The 17039-nt window shown below is 39.9% G+C and overlaps 1 protein-coding gene across 4 annotated transcripts in view; it reads right to left on the bottom strand.

Annotated features, from left to right (window-relative positions):
* ctnnd2a (catenin (cadherin-associated protein), delta 2a) overlaps positions 1-17039 on the bottom strand; it is a 271445-nt gene that overhangs the window by 125684 nt on the left and 128722 nt on the right. For all 4 annotated transcript variants that reach the window (XM_030398742.1, XM_030398744.1, XM_030398743.1 and 1 more), the window contains 6 exons: positions 15364-15536; positions 9183-9237; positions 7102-7315; positions 6638-6755; positions 5659-5791; positions 1363-1536 (listed from right to left, as the gene is read on the bottom strand). In XM_030398742.1, the coding sequence (XP_030254602.1) occupies positions 1363-1536; positions 5659-5791; positions 6638-6755; positions 7102-7315; positions 9183-9237; positions 15364-15536 (867 nt within the window). The remainder of the gene's footprint in view (positions 1-1362; positions 1537-5658; positions 5792-6637; positions 6756-7101; positions 7316-9182; positions 9238-15363; positions 15537-17039) is intronic.

Genomic DNA, 17039 nt, shown 5'->3' with positions numbered 1-17039 from the left:
TGGGTGCAATTGTTGAACATGGGAAAGCGGAACTGACTACACAGCACAAAGAAGGACCATTAACCGAAACAAGACATGGGTTGTACCATTCCACCTGACACTTAGTAAGCAGTGGTGTAAGAGGTATTCAGAGCCTTTATGAAAGTAAAATACTCTGAAAATACACTTTGAAAATACTCCTCTACAAGTAATGTATTCAAAACTTTACTTAAGTTTAAGCAGGAATGTATATCATCAGCCAAGTATAGTTAAATTACTTATTGTGCAGTGAAATGTCAGTTATTATTGTATACAATGTTTTTGGAATAATATTACTTACTGATAGAGATGTCCCCATCAGATTTTTTTTACCCCGATCCTGATCCGAGTCCTTATATACCTATATTTAGTATCTGCTGACTGAGTCCTGATCCGATACCTGCATCCAAGCTGTTCCTTATAGGTTTTACTATTTCGTTGAAACAAAGTATATACTTTCATGTGGCTCTTTCTTATTCTGCATGCTATTGCAACATTGGCCTACCATCTTCCTTACGTTAACAGGTGAGTCTGTGACGCTGCACTGTGACAGCAGATCCTCGTGTACAGCCGGCTGAAGTGTGTGCGTGACGCAGCCCACGCTTCGTACCTCCATATAATCCATTTCTTTTTTCATATTCCTTATGTTGTCATGTAAAATGACATCGGCTTGTCATTTCACACGCATTCAGCATATCTACAATTGCCTGTTTTACATGCTCTTCTGTATGAGACCCACGAAACTTGTGCGCATAGTGGCATGTTGTAACTCAAAAGTGGAGTCAATGTCATGTAATACCAAGATGGTAGGGCCTTTCGGGGATTCAAAAACTCAAGATGACAAAGAAAACCCTGTTCCTCTATCACGGAGATGAGCTGGTTATCCAGAGCAATGAATTCGGTTACCTTCTCTGTAATATTTTTGGCTATGTCGCTGTCTCGAGAATATTTCCTTTTGAGAGTATCCGCGACTGTTTGTTGCTTCGATGCCTTTGCCGGTATTGCTTGGGTGAACGTGCTGTATTGAGTGTTAATTTTTTTATGTGCCGTATCAAATTTGTAGTATAAAATGGTCTGGGACTGACTGACAAAATAAAATGTTATATAAACTTAGCACCTCTTTGGCCTTCTCACCTAAGTTCATACAAGCTCAATTATTACGTTTATCAATATACACTAATTAAGCAGCCTCTACATGGAAATTATATTTGCCTCAGCTGATATACATTAATAAACAAAAGTCATGACATGCATTTTAAGCTGAGGCATGTTAAAAACTGTGTACTGACGTTAGACAAAAACTGCATAGCTGTAATTGATAACACAAATACAGGGAGGACTTACCAGTGTTGTTGCGATAAGGACCTGTGTCTGGCCCCTGGCTCTGACTGAGGCTCCTCATGGGGCCCTTGTTGTGGTAGACACGCTCTTCATAGATGGGATCTATGTGATGCTCTGGGGATCCCAAAGGCCGAAGGGGCTCCTGACTGTGCTGACTACTGTAGGAGCCACGAGAGCCTAGAGAAAAAAGAGAGTGAAAAAAAAGATGTAAGGAGGGGTTGAAGAGAGAGGACAAAATATGGGACAAGTACAGTATATGAGGAAAGGAAGGGAGGCGCAAAGGGGTTGAACAGATGGACTTTAAGGAGATAAGGAAAAATAAAGATATGTTGCAATTTCAGAAAGTGGAAAGGGAAGGATAAATTAATGTGGCAGGAGACGAATGGGTACCCAAGAGAGACAAGAGGAAAGGTGTGGAGATGATCGCTGAAATGTAGTAGCAGTGAAGAGGAATACAACACTCACTCAACAAAAAGCACTCTTCTGTTTTTTAGCTCTGTCCATTTTCACCCAGGACTTTTAAGTGTTTTAGCTGATGTTCCAGAGCATCAAATGACAGACATCACAGCACGCTTTATATATATGCTTGTATAGCTTACAAATAAGGGTGATGGCGTATATGTTTGTATGAGTGGCAGGTGAAGTGGATGCACCAAAACAGACGTAGAAAAGAATGACTGAAAAATAGAAAGAGAAACATGTATAGCAACACAGAGAGAGAGAGAGAGAAGGAGAGAGAGACAGAGAGAGACGGATGCCTCTGTATTTCATTTTTTTAATCTCCATGGAACACACTGCCAGTTGTCAGCTATAGAATAATGAGATGCAGTGTCCCCCCTCTTGCTCTGTGTTTGGCAGGAGTCCCACAGACACAGGGGCAAGGAAGACATTGACAGCAGGCATTTGTTCATTACACCGCAGAACAAATGTAAAGGCCTCTCTCTGAAAACACAGAGAGCAAAATTAAAAGCGGGAACAAGAAGAAAAGGATGTGGCTCTGGGAAAGACGAGTCAGCAGAGCTTGGGGGACATGTATAAGGATGAAGTGAAAAGATGTGCACAAACTCATATATACACAGAGACTTAGAAAGCCATGAGTGACTGGGAGAAAAAGAGATGGTCCAGTGGAGCTAACATCGTATCATATCGCATTAGCTCTCAGTCGATGGCAAGTCGCGTGCCAAGGATTTTCCAGCGGATGAAGGGGGACGAATGCAGTGCCTCGTCACTGTGAATCAAATATCCGTGTGTATCCATCAACTGAACACAGTCGAAACTCCACAACCCTTCAGATCATTTCAGAAATCGATGCATGTGAGGCCATCGCAGAAGGATCACATATATATATATATACATCTATCTATTTCTTGAATTAACTGTCCTATAAAGCAAGAAGTCAAACAGAGTATTTTAAAAACAAATTGTAGTCACAGAAATACACAAGAGGAGTCTGTTATTACTCTAAGCCTCCATTACTGAACAGTCTGTAAGGTAGGGTGCTACAAGTGCCTCTAGGGATGAACAACAGCCTTCTGGCGCTTTCTGTACCATACTCTAGAATACAGCGGTCAGGAGCATGACTGTGCCAAAGATGCTACTGAGTTTTAGTGTCCTCCTTTATAACTGTGGTTAACTGACTGGCCTGTTTACCTGCCCTGCTAACAAAAATGTAGGCTGCCTGCTGTCACACTCTGCCAGCCAGAGAGGACAAACAGAAAGATGAAAAGAGAATCAGAAGAAGTGAGTTAGAAAATTGAGATAAAGGAGATAGAGGGATATTGAGTGCATGACAGAAGTGAATAGAGAGAGTTTAAACTACACCTAATTGAAATTCTGTGAATTTAGAGACAGAGAGAGAGCGAAAAGAAGCAAGAGAGAGAGAGAGTTGGTCAGAATATGCATGCAGGAGTGCTAATTAGAGTCATGGACACACCCATTAACGGCATGACTCATCCCGGCTCTCTCTCTCTTCATGCCTTTTCGTCTTTGAAGTCTTGGTGAGTCAGTTTTATTTCTTTATTCATTTATTTTTTTGACTCACAAGGGCCCACTCGTGAAAGCACTGACCTCTTTCTTTCAAAGGAAGAGGGAACTTTAAGAAGAGAAGATACAGGGAGGAGAAAAAGACAAAGATGATCCCATGATCATTCATTCTGTAAAATATCTAAAAAGGACAATAAAATGTAAAAAAAAAAAAAAGAAAAAAAAAAAAAGAAAATTGTGGTTCCTGATGCCTAATTTCTGTTTGTGTAGTTGTTTCATATGTAACTATGTATCACACCTACTATAATTCTTCCAGGAAATGGTTGTATGTCTGTCAAGTTGAGACTCCATTAGAGATCGTATACCTCCAACAGTTTTCCCAGCCAATCAAATGAAAAAAAGAACAGACCCATATCTCTCTAAATATTCAAAGGATGACTGCCACGCCTGAGGCTGAGGCTCCAATGTCAACCCCTAGTCAGGATCCATTTCATTAACTGCTTTTAATTATCTTATTTGCTAAAAGGCCTCAGCTTGGTACTATGTTTTTTTGCCAGCACAGCGATATTTATACACCCTTCATTGCATCACTCCATTTCATGCAGAAAGCTCATAGAGGTATCTTTTAAAGGCTATTTCAGGTTTAAGCAGCTTAACTCAACTGTAGAGTAGGTGCTGTAGAGCTGTAAAGTACCTCTCCAAACAGACTCTACTATACTTTTAACAGGAGGATATCACCCACCAGGGAAAACCAAACATCTGACTAATATTAGCTACAAATAATTCTAGGTTGGTAAGATTTAGGGAATAGGGTGAGTACCAGATATTGCAATGCAACAAAGTTTTATAAAGTAAATATTGCGCATTGCCTTTTGCCTTTAAATTGTTCTGATACAATCAACCACAGTGTGGTAGTTCAAGCTCATGAAAGCAAAGTCTGATAATCACATGACCCAGGTCTACTAATCAGGAACAGCATGATATCTTTTTTCCATGGGGACTCATTCCTGCTCAGTCGTCTATATGGTTTAAAGTCTTCAGGAGAGATGAAACCCCCAGGCGCTGCTTCAAGATCACAGTTATGCCCTCAAGGTAAAGCATGAAGGTCATGTTCTTTATCAGTCTTCTATAGCTCCAAGTTTAAAGGACTAATCAATTGTCTAACTCAATCCAGAGCTTTAAAACAATGCTACCTGGTTTAATCAATATTAATCTTGTCAAATATTTGATTTATTTTAAAGAGTCAACCTGTTGCAAAGGAAGTTGTAACAGAGGCATCAACTTGGATTTCATCAGGGCTCAGTCTGAGTCTGTCCATTACTTAGCATACAAAAATGCCAAAACACTTTACTATACTTTGATCAAAAGTACAGTCACCTCACAGCTCAGTGTACATATACACCAAAAAGAAGTAAAAGCAGACAAAAAAGATATTAAAGATCTTCCCAGATTTCAAAAATCTTTAAAACCCCTGAAAAATGACTGAAACAAGTAACAAATTAATTTGTAGTTAGATGAAGTAGTGAAGCATATGGCACACATTTCAGTGATGTGAAATGAAAGAAGAAGGTTATCTAAAACAGTTTTTAGTCTGAATGGCACTTTAATACAAGCTTGGAGAATTTAAAGTCCTTGAAACAGTGGGCTACCTCATTTTAACAGGCGCAAACAGTCAACCTCAAATAAAATTTTACACTACACTACTTTGGACTATAACCATTTCCACAACGCATTTTCATTTTCAGTTTGACATTCAGCCAACTCTATTTTGTAAAGTGAAGAGAGAAAGCCATTCACTAGTCAATGCAACTGCAGTAGCAAATAAAATTCTCAGTTACTGCAGCCTGAATGCAGCCTTTACTAAGACCAGTCTCATTCTTATACATTCAGCTCCCAGACAGAGCAAATAGATCTAATTTGAAGACACTATCTCAATAATTTTAATCTTCTGGTCTCTGCTGGTTTCTATCTGCTAGTCTGTTCATCATTTTCAAATGTAACTGCTGAACAGCAAGTAGATTCAACTGGAAGTTCTAAATAAACCAAAGTTATCAACCATAACATATTGATGTTCCTATTGAAAGACTGGCAAATTCAATAGACTTATATGCAGAACTTGACCTTTTCAGATTAGCATCGAAATGCACTGACATCCCCTAAGAACACAAATGCTCCATTGACACATGATATGGATAAAACAATGATGGATACACTAGGTATTGGGAGAGATTTTTGTACATCTCTTTAAAATTCATAGCCCGTTTACTTTAAAAATAGCATAATCACTAAGACACAGAGAAGGGTTACTATATTTACCTGCTAGACTGCCAGGTCTCTGCAATGTTGCAGTAGCGTAGAGCTCGTGGGAGATCTTGTACTGGTCAGAAGCGTGGTGAGCTGCCAGCCGTTTGGGAGACAGAGTGGCATAGCTCCCTATGCCTGAACTCATCTGCAAAGACAAATGTTGTTTTACATTGCTTTCAGATATTGTAAATAAACCAGAGAATGAACAAGGTAAAGTCTATACCCAGGTGTAATTAGCTCCTGTTAGATTACAGCGTGTAGGTAGCAAAATATTTATAAGCTGACAAGGCTGACATGTTTCGATCTGTGTGGTTCAGATAGGAACAATTTGTAACTGTGTTTTTCTTTTTCAATTTACTTTACCAATTTACTTTTGTGTCTTTATCCCACTGACAAGCTTGGTAAAATGGGATTATAAATTGAAATTGTCACTATGTGTAAACCGTGTCCAAACTATTTAGAGTTCAGAATGTAGTATAAGATGAGAACCCCTGCACTAAAAATACTTCTCAACATTGTAGAGTGTGAGATATTGGATATAGGCATCCAACAAATTTATCAGGGGTTTAGATAAGGCGCTATATCTATAAAGATTAGATAACTAAAACTGACCTGTATAGATTTTTGTTTGCAGATATGGCTCAATTTGTAATTGCTCTGGTGTTGCACCATGTAATTCTTTGTCATGACTGAAGATCTGACAAAGTGAACATGAATTCAATCTTCCCTCTACTCACCCAGCAGCTTAACATCAATCAATATTATGACTGTATAATATTATCCTTAAACAGAATGGTACAGCTGTCAATTATAGCTCTGTTGAAAAAATACTAAAACTGCGCATTACCACTATAAATACTGTTATAAAAATGATACAAGTACTATTATGCTGCACATAACAAAAGGTGTCAAATGAATTTCTAATTTCACATAAAAAAGTTACATATTCAACAGGAGTGACACAAAATGCACGTCCTTTCCATAACACTACCTGGTGAAGAGGGGACGATGATGAACTGGCCCCTCCCCCTGCTGCTGTTGAGTTGGGTGGAGATGCAACCCTCAGGGGAGACCCACCCCCTCCTGCTGTTGTCACAGCAACTGTGGTGCTAAGAGACAAAGGTAATACATTTATCTGATAAATAATGACTTCAAATTGAGTCATTCTATTTCACGTATAAAAACTGTATCACGCCTCTATTATGTGTGTAGTATGTAAGTATTTCATATTCACTGCATGCCAGCATATAATAGAGGACAATGAACTCCAACGCGATTTTCCCTTTACCTTTTAAATCTACTCTATTGTAGGCGTTCTACAGTCTTACTGTCTGTAAAACCCATTGATGAGACTAATGTGTTAAACAGTTAACAGTAATTCTTTCAAAAACCATCCTCACCTTCAAACAATACATCAAAATCAATATCAATGTCACAGCCGCTGTGGCTCTCTACCTGTATGACTTGGCCAGTCGATTAGCAGGAGACTGTTTGCTGGGAGAGGAGGAGGAGGAAGGCAAGCGTTGAGTAGTGGAGTACCCTGGTGTGTCAGAGGCTGATCCCAGGCGTTGCAGTTTATTGGGGGAACTGGATCCAGAGCCTCCGCCTCCTCCAGACAAAGGGGAACTGACACGCTGTGCGGGTAAGGTGGAGCTGGAGTAGTAGATACCTGGAGAAATAAAAAAAAAGGCAAGAAAACTCAATACACATGGGAAGCAGCAGAATGAGTTACAATTGAGGCTATTGTCAATGATTCTGAGTATGTATACAGGCAGGTCATTTAGGAGCATAAGCCTGACATTTTACTATGGGTTGATAACAGGTACAAGAAAATATGTAAAAAGCTACAGGTACGGGTCAGGGGAGGTTAACAATAGAATAAAATAAGCTTAAAACTAAGGTCAAAACACAGGGCTTTAAAAAAGTTCATTCAGGGGACAAGTGTACGGTCTGCTTTTATGTTTATCTAGGCTTCTCAGCGAGGACTGTGGGTAGTGTGGTTTTGGAGTTCTCCTCATAGAACAAGACGATTGCTTCCGTGCAACTACGAGTTGCTGACAGGAAGGCTCGGAGGATCCAGCCTTCTTAGAGACTTTGATGGGGTCATGGAAAGGATACCTCTTGGGACTAAATAGTTTTGCTGAAGGCCTTCAACACTCACATGGGCAATGATGGAGAACCCTGGAGGGGAATGATTGGTATGAATGGTCTATTTGATCTGAACCTCAGTGATGCTTTGTTATTTGAATTATGTGCTAGTTATGGATTGGCTATAGCAAACAGCCTGTTTGAACAGGGGGTGATTCATTGGTGTACTTGGTACCAGATCAACTTAGATTGTTGACTGACTTTAATGTTATAAAGTCAGATCTGCAAGCCAGGGAGCCCAGCTGGACCCAAATGGTTTGTAGCTACCGTGAACAGGGAACAGCTGGCCAAAGCCCTTGTCTGCAACATCTTTAATTCCAAACCTCATATCCTGAAGGATCAATGCAGACTTTACCTTTGCTGGGTTAATACTGGAGCCATTGAGGTTTGCCCATTCAGTCTACTTGAAGAAGCCTTACGGCTGTCTACCAAGGTCTTTGGGGAATCACTTGGGCTCTGAACCCCCTTATATTAGTCAAACACTCCTTGTATATTAAGATTGAGAACTGTGTTTGTATTCTCGGCTACAAGTTCAATATATAACTCAAGTATTGACATCATGAATACAAGAGTCCATAATGCATTTTCTCACAGCATGGCTGGGATCACCTTTTGAGATAGAGTAAGGAGCTCACAGATCTGGAGGGAGTTCTGAGTAGAGCTGCTGCTCCCTCATGCTGAAAAGAGCTAGTTGATGTGGTTCAAGCATTTGAACAGGATGCCTTCTGGGTGCCTTCCTTTGGAGGTTTTCCAGGCAAATCCAACTGGTGGGAGACCCCGGGGTGGACCCAGAGCACATCGGAGGGATTATACACTATATCTGGCTTAGGAAATGGAGCTGGAAAATGTTGCTGGGAAGAGGGGCACCTGGTCCACCTTGCTTAGCCTGCTGCCAATGTGACCAGGCTAAGCTTTAGAAAATGGATGGATGGATGGATATAGTGTTTAATTTCACTTAATCAAATACTATGTCTGCTGTATAGCAATGTCTTGAGTGTAACTGTCTATGTGTTATATATTTCCAAAAAACTGAAACTGACTGGATAAAGAAAATATAACACAGTACATGCAGCACTGTACATGTATAGTACAAATTCTTCACCCCAAACAATCAAGGCTCCAGAGTTTGGAGGCAATACAGCCTGTTTATAAATTATGAAGGAGCAATACAACATGTGAGGGAAATTATACAGCAAGCTCTGAAATCATTATACTAGTAACAGGGTTTTTATTCCAATTCTCATGCATGTCTGTCAGTGTCTCCAAATGTCATCTCTGTGTATCCTCAGCACTTCATGCTATGCCAGATTAATTTATTATAAAGACAATGCATCTCCACAAGGAGAGACAGACATGAGCTGTGAAGAGAAGGAGTGGAGAATTCTTACCTGACCCTGCCCCCGTTTGTGATTGTTGCTGCTGGGCTGCACGACTGGATGTCACCTGAGGGCATGTGGGGGAAAACAGAGCAAGTGAAGGAAGAAGAGCCATGACAGGGAGAAAGGGATGAATAGAGGGAGAGAGAAGTGGAGGAGGGAGAGGTTGGTAGGGGGGAAAGGGAGAGACAGAGTTAAGAAAAATGGGATAAAAAAGAATTAAGTAGTAGTAGTTGCCATCAAAAACTTTTATGCACAATGAGTTCAGTCGAGCCTTTGAGGAGTCCCGAATGAACTTAGAGCTGCTAGTAATGAAATCCCCATAGAAAACAGAGGGGTGATTCAAACAGACTCATAGAAGCAGACCATGAAGTCCTAGGAGCTCAGCTGACTGAAATCATTTGTCATATAGCCTTGTTGCACCACCTACTCAAAGTAGAGAGAAAGATTACACAGACCGTAGTATTGTATATTCATGTTATAATATCTATCATCTACGCTCACATAAACCCCAATAATTAGATTGCTACAATATCACTCTACTCTATATGCTATATTAATATCATACAAGTATTGTCTTCAATTCAAGTCAAATTTGAAGGAAGACAGCGAAACGAAATTAGCACTTTTGCTCACTTACTGCGCCTCTACGTACTGCTTTGACTGGAATTTGCAATTAATTTCATACAGCTAAAAAGCAGTGTGCCAGTGTGTGAGAAAAAGTTAAAGCATGAGATGTCTTTCTACCACACTTCTCATGCTGGTCGATCCTAATATATTCTCCGTAGTCTCCAGAGACAGTAGGGGGGAGCATATGCCAGTGCTCCGCTGAGCCTCATATAGCCTTATGTTGATGCTTAAAGCTGTAAGGGTGATTCAGTTACATTATTACTAGCCTGACATGGCTACAGTTGTACAAGGCCACATTATGCAAGCACACAGTCACTGAGTCACCTTGGAGCACTGTCATCACTGCATATACAGTAGCTCTTTTTAGACGGTTCTAGAACTAAATACTCAAACCTGCTGTTTCTTAGAAATACTCACAATTGTATACACGAAACATCAGGAGAGTCTAACAAAAACATATTTTCAGATGTGCTTTATTAACAGTGTGATAATTAGTGGTTTGAATATTAACACTGCTATAATGTTTGTCATTATATCTTTTTCTCGGGCATACATCTGACACTGTTTCTGTGAAATTGTTCTTTAAGGCAGAGGCAGACACACATGCATACACTTGTGTAAAAATACCTCAAAAGACCTCAAACATCCAATCTAATCATCTGATCATCCAACAACCAATGTCATACAAACACACACCCATACACCTCAACAAGCTGGTGTAACATTAAAATGCCACATTTGTATGTAACATTTTCCAGGTGTGAATCCTTGCAGCTGTAAAATTGCGCAGAGAGATTGGTGGGGGAAAAAAAGGCATGCCTGCTCAGCAAACCTCCCCTGGATAAATATAGCAACACGCACAAGCACACAATCTCCTATTATGTTCTCAAAGTCTCTGGTTATATTTTCTAGCGCGTCTGCTGAAGACAACAGGCCATTGGTTCCAGCACTGCTTTGTTTGCAGAGGGGTCATGAAAACTGATTATCTCTGGCTGAGTGGATTAGCTGTCTCTTTCTTAAAAATCTGACATAGTTTATGAAGGCAAACAGGCAGAGTGGCAGAGACAAGGAGACACAGATAAGGACTGAAAGAACACACATTTACATAAACCAAGGGTCAGGTAAAATGTACAGTAAGACTACGGTTCAGTAGATTAAATACATCTTCTTGCATGTTCTTGACTCAGTAACATGACACTATGCTTCTGACAACTTTCATGTGTGTGCGCAGAAGTGCTGAAAGTGCAGTTCAGCATTCAATCTTGAGTTGACAGATCTACCCTGAGCTCAACATACAAGGAGTAAATCCTGACAGAAGCTGTAACTTAACCTGGCTCAAGTACAAAGGATGAGGTGAATTTCACTTTCAAACTGAAAAACCTTGGATGGTAAATATAATAGCAGAATCATTACTACAGTCAGAATATGTGGCCATGACGATAAGAAAGGCTGAACTGACAGAAACGATTAACAATGTAGGTCCGTTCAGACTCAACTGTGTGTGCACGCCTTATAAGCATGATCCTAAATAGATCTGTAAGAGTAAACAGACAAATGACACATAAATTACCAAATTAGACAAAAAATACTCAATATGTACAACTTTCATGAATTTGATTCCACATAGTATGATTTCCTCAGAACTGTCAAGAACAAAACACTAAAAGCCAAAGTCAATTTCTTTTGACAACTTCCACAAATAAAGCACTATCTGGATGTCAACTCCTTCCCAACAACTGAGAATACTTGTCCTTCATGATACTATGGCAAGGCACATCTATGTTTTTTTTTTCGATTCCTCTCAATATTCTTTCCAGGTCTCGCTGACTTCTTCAACAAATGTCAAAGTAAAAACTACATTTAAATGTCAAACAGCTCATTCAGGTAATCATTGGATTACCTTCCATGTCTATCTTTCACACTTTCCAAGATATGTGAAATTTTTCTGGATTTTTTCACCAACGCAAATAAATAAACAAAATAAAAGAAATGGTCAGTAGTCACGAGTGTTTATCTTTTACAGCTCCAATCAGCAGTGATGAAAATGGACAAGTGTTGAAGTTCTTGACAGTGTTGTATAATTAGTTTTCCATCCATCTCCATTCAACCAGCCATCAATCATCGTTCAGCTGGTGTTGATTTTGAAAAAAATCTGAAGTAAAAGATGTAAAAGAGCGAATCCTGTAAGATTATCACTGGCCTCCATGCTGCATTCTACCATTCCCTGTTTCCTGCTGCATTGTGACATTGAACATGACATAATAGACAGGACAGAAACAAAGGGCAAATGCATTGCTGGCATTGGGAAACATTCAATTGCAGGGTTTACCTGCAAATACACACTAATTTTGGTGTAAAAATGATAACAGAGTGCTGGACATGACATGCAGAGCTGGGTTAAGCTGTTGAAATGCTTCTTAAAAAAGTCTCTCTTAATTTGCCCCTCTCTCTTTTCGCTGTTCATACTGTAAAGAACAAAATCTGCACATTGTGCACTTTGAGCCTCAAAGCAACAGTAGTGCCATCCAACTTCACTCTAGTGCTAACGGACACCAGAAAGTTCCAAAAGAAAAAAGAAAAAAAATATTTTTCAGCACAATGTTTTTCCTGCATTTTAAACACTACAAACACATATTTTACAGCAACACATTCAACAGGGTCCATTCTGTCTCATGATGTGTAAGTCTATGAATCGTGCTCTTTCAGTAATAAGCTAGAGTTTGATTAATGAATCTCTATTAAAATAACTGTCTGACCCAGGAGTAATGAAGCAGTTAACTATACTATGGCAAGCCTGGTTTTACCAAGACATGTGCAATATATGTAAATGCTTTCACTCATGCAGCTTTAATTGGGCCATTCAAATAAAAAATTAACAGTACACGTCATTTTACAGAAATATCCCAGGTAATGTATCCTTCCCTTTTTAAATCTGGAACTACATGGAGTCTTTAAAAAATGCTTGAGCATTTGAGGTGTTATCAGAACCTACGTTAATTGCATGTGTCAAAGGGTTTTATGTGTACAATATCACTTGATCGGTTTGTTTGAGTGTACACGGATAAAGGGTTATTAGAGAGTAGATTATTGAAAGTGTCTATAAACAGCTTAGAAGACATCTTTATCGGATGTGTGTCACTATCCAGAACAGTTTGCACCATAAAAACCTGCTATATAAGTCCCTCGTGTTGGTTTAGTAGGTTATGAAGCCAAGTGAGAGATCTAAGGCTGATGAGATGCAGGCCCCAAAACTGAGTTTAAGAACCCTATTAATGGTTTATGTCACTTGATTGAGCTGCAGACGTGCTATAGTCATTGAGATGAGATGAGATGAAAATGAGACAGAAATGGACTTCAGACTGATATAGACTGATAAGTGTGAACAAATAAATAAACAGCTTGATGGGCACCAAGTAAATAAATGATAAGCATAGATGAATTGCTGGCTGAGGTAACTAATAGATAGAAAGCCTGACACACCGTCTGAGGGAGAGCACTTTCTCTATACTATTCTATGTCATCTTGCAGTGCTGCTTCTTCTTGTCTTCAGTAAAACACTGGGATGTTTGAGGTGCCATGTATCCATGCATTATTAAAGCAGGGCCTCTCAGGGTTATAAATACCCCACTGAAGAGCAGCACCATGCTAGACCTTCACTTTCACTCTCATGCTCCCTGAACCAGTCACTTGTGCAAACTTTAAACAAATGCATTGGTGAACACCCTCAATTGAAGGAGTGCATCAACTCCTCCCCAACCTCCCATGTGCATATGCATTTACACATGCTTGCAAGCATGCCAACAAATCCTGCATGTACTGCACATGCATGAAGGCTGCACCTGTCTATCTAGCAGCACAGGCTTGTGTAAAGCTATTCATGAGCAACAAGCCCTGCTGACAACACTGGCCCCATTACACTGACAAGCCAAAAACATCAGAGAGGAGAATACACACACACACACACACGCAAACACACACACACATAAAAACTCTTGCTCATATAGACAGAGATGGTAAGCAGAGAGGACAGCGAAGAAAGAAGGGAGGAAGGAAAAGAGGACAAGAACACTGCAGTACAAGAGAACCAGAGGACAAGACATATTATAAAATTCAGAATACAGACAGAATAAAGTCTCCTTTTGTCTTATCTGTCCATTCATCTATACACCAGTCTATCTGTCTTTCTATATTTCTGTCCTTGCCCCTGTACTTCCTATTAAGGGAAGGAATGGAAGCTTTCTCTGAAACAAGTTCTGAAATAAGCTTTGGTGTGACTCTAGGGGGGAAATGAATGAATGTGTTTACAAAGACGGATATTTTCTTTGAAGTGAATCACATACATGAGCAAAAAGGCTTACATAGACACACAGATTTGTACGCACACACACATGCGCACACACACAAAACAAACATCCATTCAGTCCACATATTGAAACCTTACTGCAAAACACATGCAGGTACCTGCAAAGATGCATACGGGATATCTCAAAGAGCTGTGATCCTCCTTAAATAATTATCTGGTTTATAATTATTGACCAAAAATATTTTCTCATACTTTCAATTCATTTATCACAAATGGATCATTTGCCCCAGACACACACTGGTAATACATTTTAATGATGCTCTACAGCTGTTCACTGATTTAGCAGATGTGTGGGTGGTTAGAAAGTACATGTATGTGTGTGTGTGTGTGTGTGTGTGTGTGTGTGTGTGTGTGTGTGTGTGTGTGTATAAGCATGTCTTGAATTACCAATGATATGTTAAGGACATGAAAATTGAGAATAATTGGCTCCTGTAGACTGGAGAGTAATTTGTTGGGTTTTCTCTCTTCATCAGCACACTGCTGTGATTAATATGTGACTTTGTCTCAAGCTTTATTTCTAAGTCCTTATAAACAAGACACTTGCTGAGATGTCTCTGTGTGTATTTAATCATCTCCTCATTTTGGTCTTTGAGTATGTGAATACCTGTCTCCTTCAAAACAGCTTTAATTAATTTGTCTAACCCTGTCTCTCTAGTCCTCCCAAATACTGAAAAATGCTACAGATTGCTCAAAAAAGCCAGTTGTAGTCACTGGTATATACCTCCTCAGTAAGGCAAATAAAGTACGATTCTATAAGAATATGTACTAAAACACTGATGACATTATTCAACTATGATATTAAACAAATCCACAGTGAGAGTCAGAGAAACATGCAGCAGGAGGAACACTGTGCAATGTAGTGAATAAAAAAAACGGGTAGAAAAAGGACAGTGATGTTTGCTCAGCTCGTGATAGAAAAAACGGAGGAGTGAGTGATCTGAAAATCAGCTTATACATTATATCTTGACAGTCGGTGCATAAATGCCTTCAATGGAAAAAGGGGAACCATGCAGTTGTACTTGAAAACTGTGGAAAACTCACTTTAAGTTATTTACTTTCACAGTCCAAAAAGTTTTAAAGAACAAACAATTAAGTTTTCCTAAATGGCACATGTTAGAAAGACCAGTCGTCTTTCTCATTATCAACAATACTATTCAACATCCTCATTATCTTCTGTGTACCATCATCAGTATTTCCTACCTGGTTGTAGCTGTGCACAGCTCCTCCAACCTGCCCGCTGCTCCGAGGAGTTGCTGCGGAGATGCTGTCGCTAAGGGCGAGGGTCTGGTTGCTATGGTAGCTGGCAGAGTACTGGAGCGAAGCCTCCGGGGTGGAGTTGAGCTGCAAGGAACTCTGGGAAAGAAGAGCCGGTCCTACCGATAGAGACAGGAACAGTGCATGGTTTGGTGGGAGGTGGGGGTTGAGTTGAGTGTGAGCGTGTGCGTGTTTGTGTGTGTGTGTGTGCATATAAAGAGAGAGAGTGAGAGAGTGAGGACAGAGAGATTAAGAGTGAGAAAGAGTGGGGGCGTGAAGGGGAAAGATTGAGAGGCGAAGAATGAAATGGGGAAGAGAGAGAGAGAGCAGCAATTTAGAGCAGATAGTGCAGCAGTGCAGCACTCCGTGAGTTGGAGATGGCATACATAATTTATTAGCAGAGGGAAAGAGAAACAGAGGAACAGAGAGAATGAGAGGAGGAGGAGGAGCAGGGAGATGGAGAGGATGGGAGGAGGAGGGCTGAGAAGAAAAAAGTTGTAATAGATGGAACACCTAATAACTTGATTTGTTACCACCCCAAACACATTAGTTTTTACCTTGCCGGTTTGAGCAAACCTTCTCTTGACCCACTGTGTATATAAGGAAATCAGGATAAATCATTTAATGCTGCTTCATTTCTGTTGCTTTGCAGGATGGTGAAATATAGCAGCAGTAAGCTCAATTCATCCTCCATACTCTTTGACAGCCTAAGACCCTCAAAGTATTAACATATATAATTCAGATTGGCTTTAGCCAACGATAAATTGTTGCAACCCACACCACACCACACACGCGCGCACACACAACAACCTCAACCAGGAGTTTAGAGGCAGCGTCATTCCTGCCACCTGAAGCAGTCTCCGCTGTGCCATCAAATAATAATTCTCTCTCTCTGATTCCCATGCTGTTCACATAAAGCTTCTATTAAGAATAACACCATCATAAGGCACTTTTTATGATGAACGATCTTCTAAACTGTGTATGGACTGATGAGGTGAACCTTGGAGAACTATTACAAACCACTTTAACGCCAGCAGTTATATAGGTTATCTGTATGTGAGTTTCTATGTGTGGTTTTATTTCATTGATGACCAGTTAGGTCTGTGACATGTTCACTCAGCGGTGTATGAATATTTCACCAAGGTCCTATTTTTACCTCTGAGTAAAAATTTCAAGTAGTTAATGTTTGGAGGTAAAGTTATGTAGCGTAAGGAAGCAGAAAATAGGATGTCTCTTTTTTCATACGTTCCCAATTTTAAATTTCTAAATATCATGAATATGTCCTAATTCTACACCAAGTGTCTTCCCCAGACCTCACTGCCATGATTCTTTCTTTACCCAAAATAACAAAAGTGCTGTATTCTTCTTCTCCCATATCTATTTGGTTGCTTTCTCTGTCTGTCTCCCTCTTTTCCCTGAGAATTCTTTTCTCCCTGCAAGTCTGTGCATTGTGAACCGAGATCAACTTCTCTGCTTTTTGCCTCCACAAAAGACTTGTCTTTTCTCATCCCGATTCATCCCTTACTTTTTATTAATTATTAAACAGCACTCAGTGTTACGCAGACTGAGTGGGAGCTCCCAAACTCATCATCACTCAGCCTTGATGTTTGTTTCATTGTGTG

The sequence above is a fragment of the Sparus aurata genome, chromosome 19, assembly GCF_900880675.1.
Source record: "Sparus aurata chromosome 19, fSpaAur1.1, whole genome shotgun sequence".
Lineage (NCBI taxonomy): Eukaryota > Metazoa > Chordata > Actinopteri > Spariformes > Sparidae > Sparus > Sparus aurata.
The sequence above is the reverse complement of the archived record's forward strand: the minus strand, read 5'-3'. Positions and strand labels throughout refer to the sequence as shown.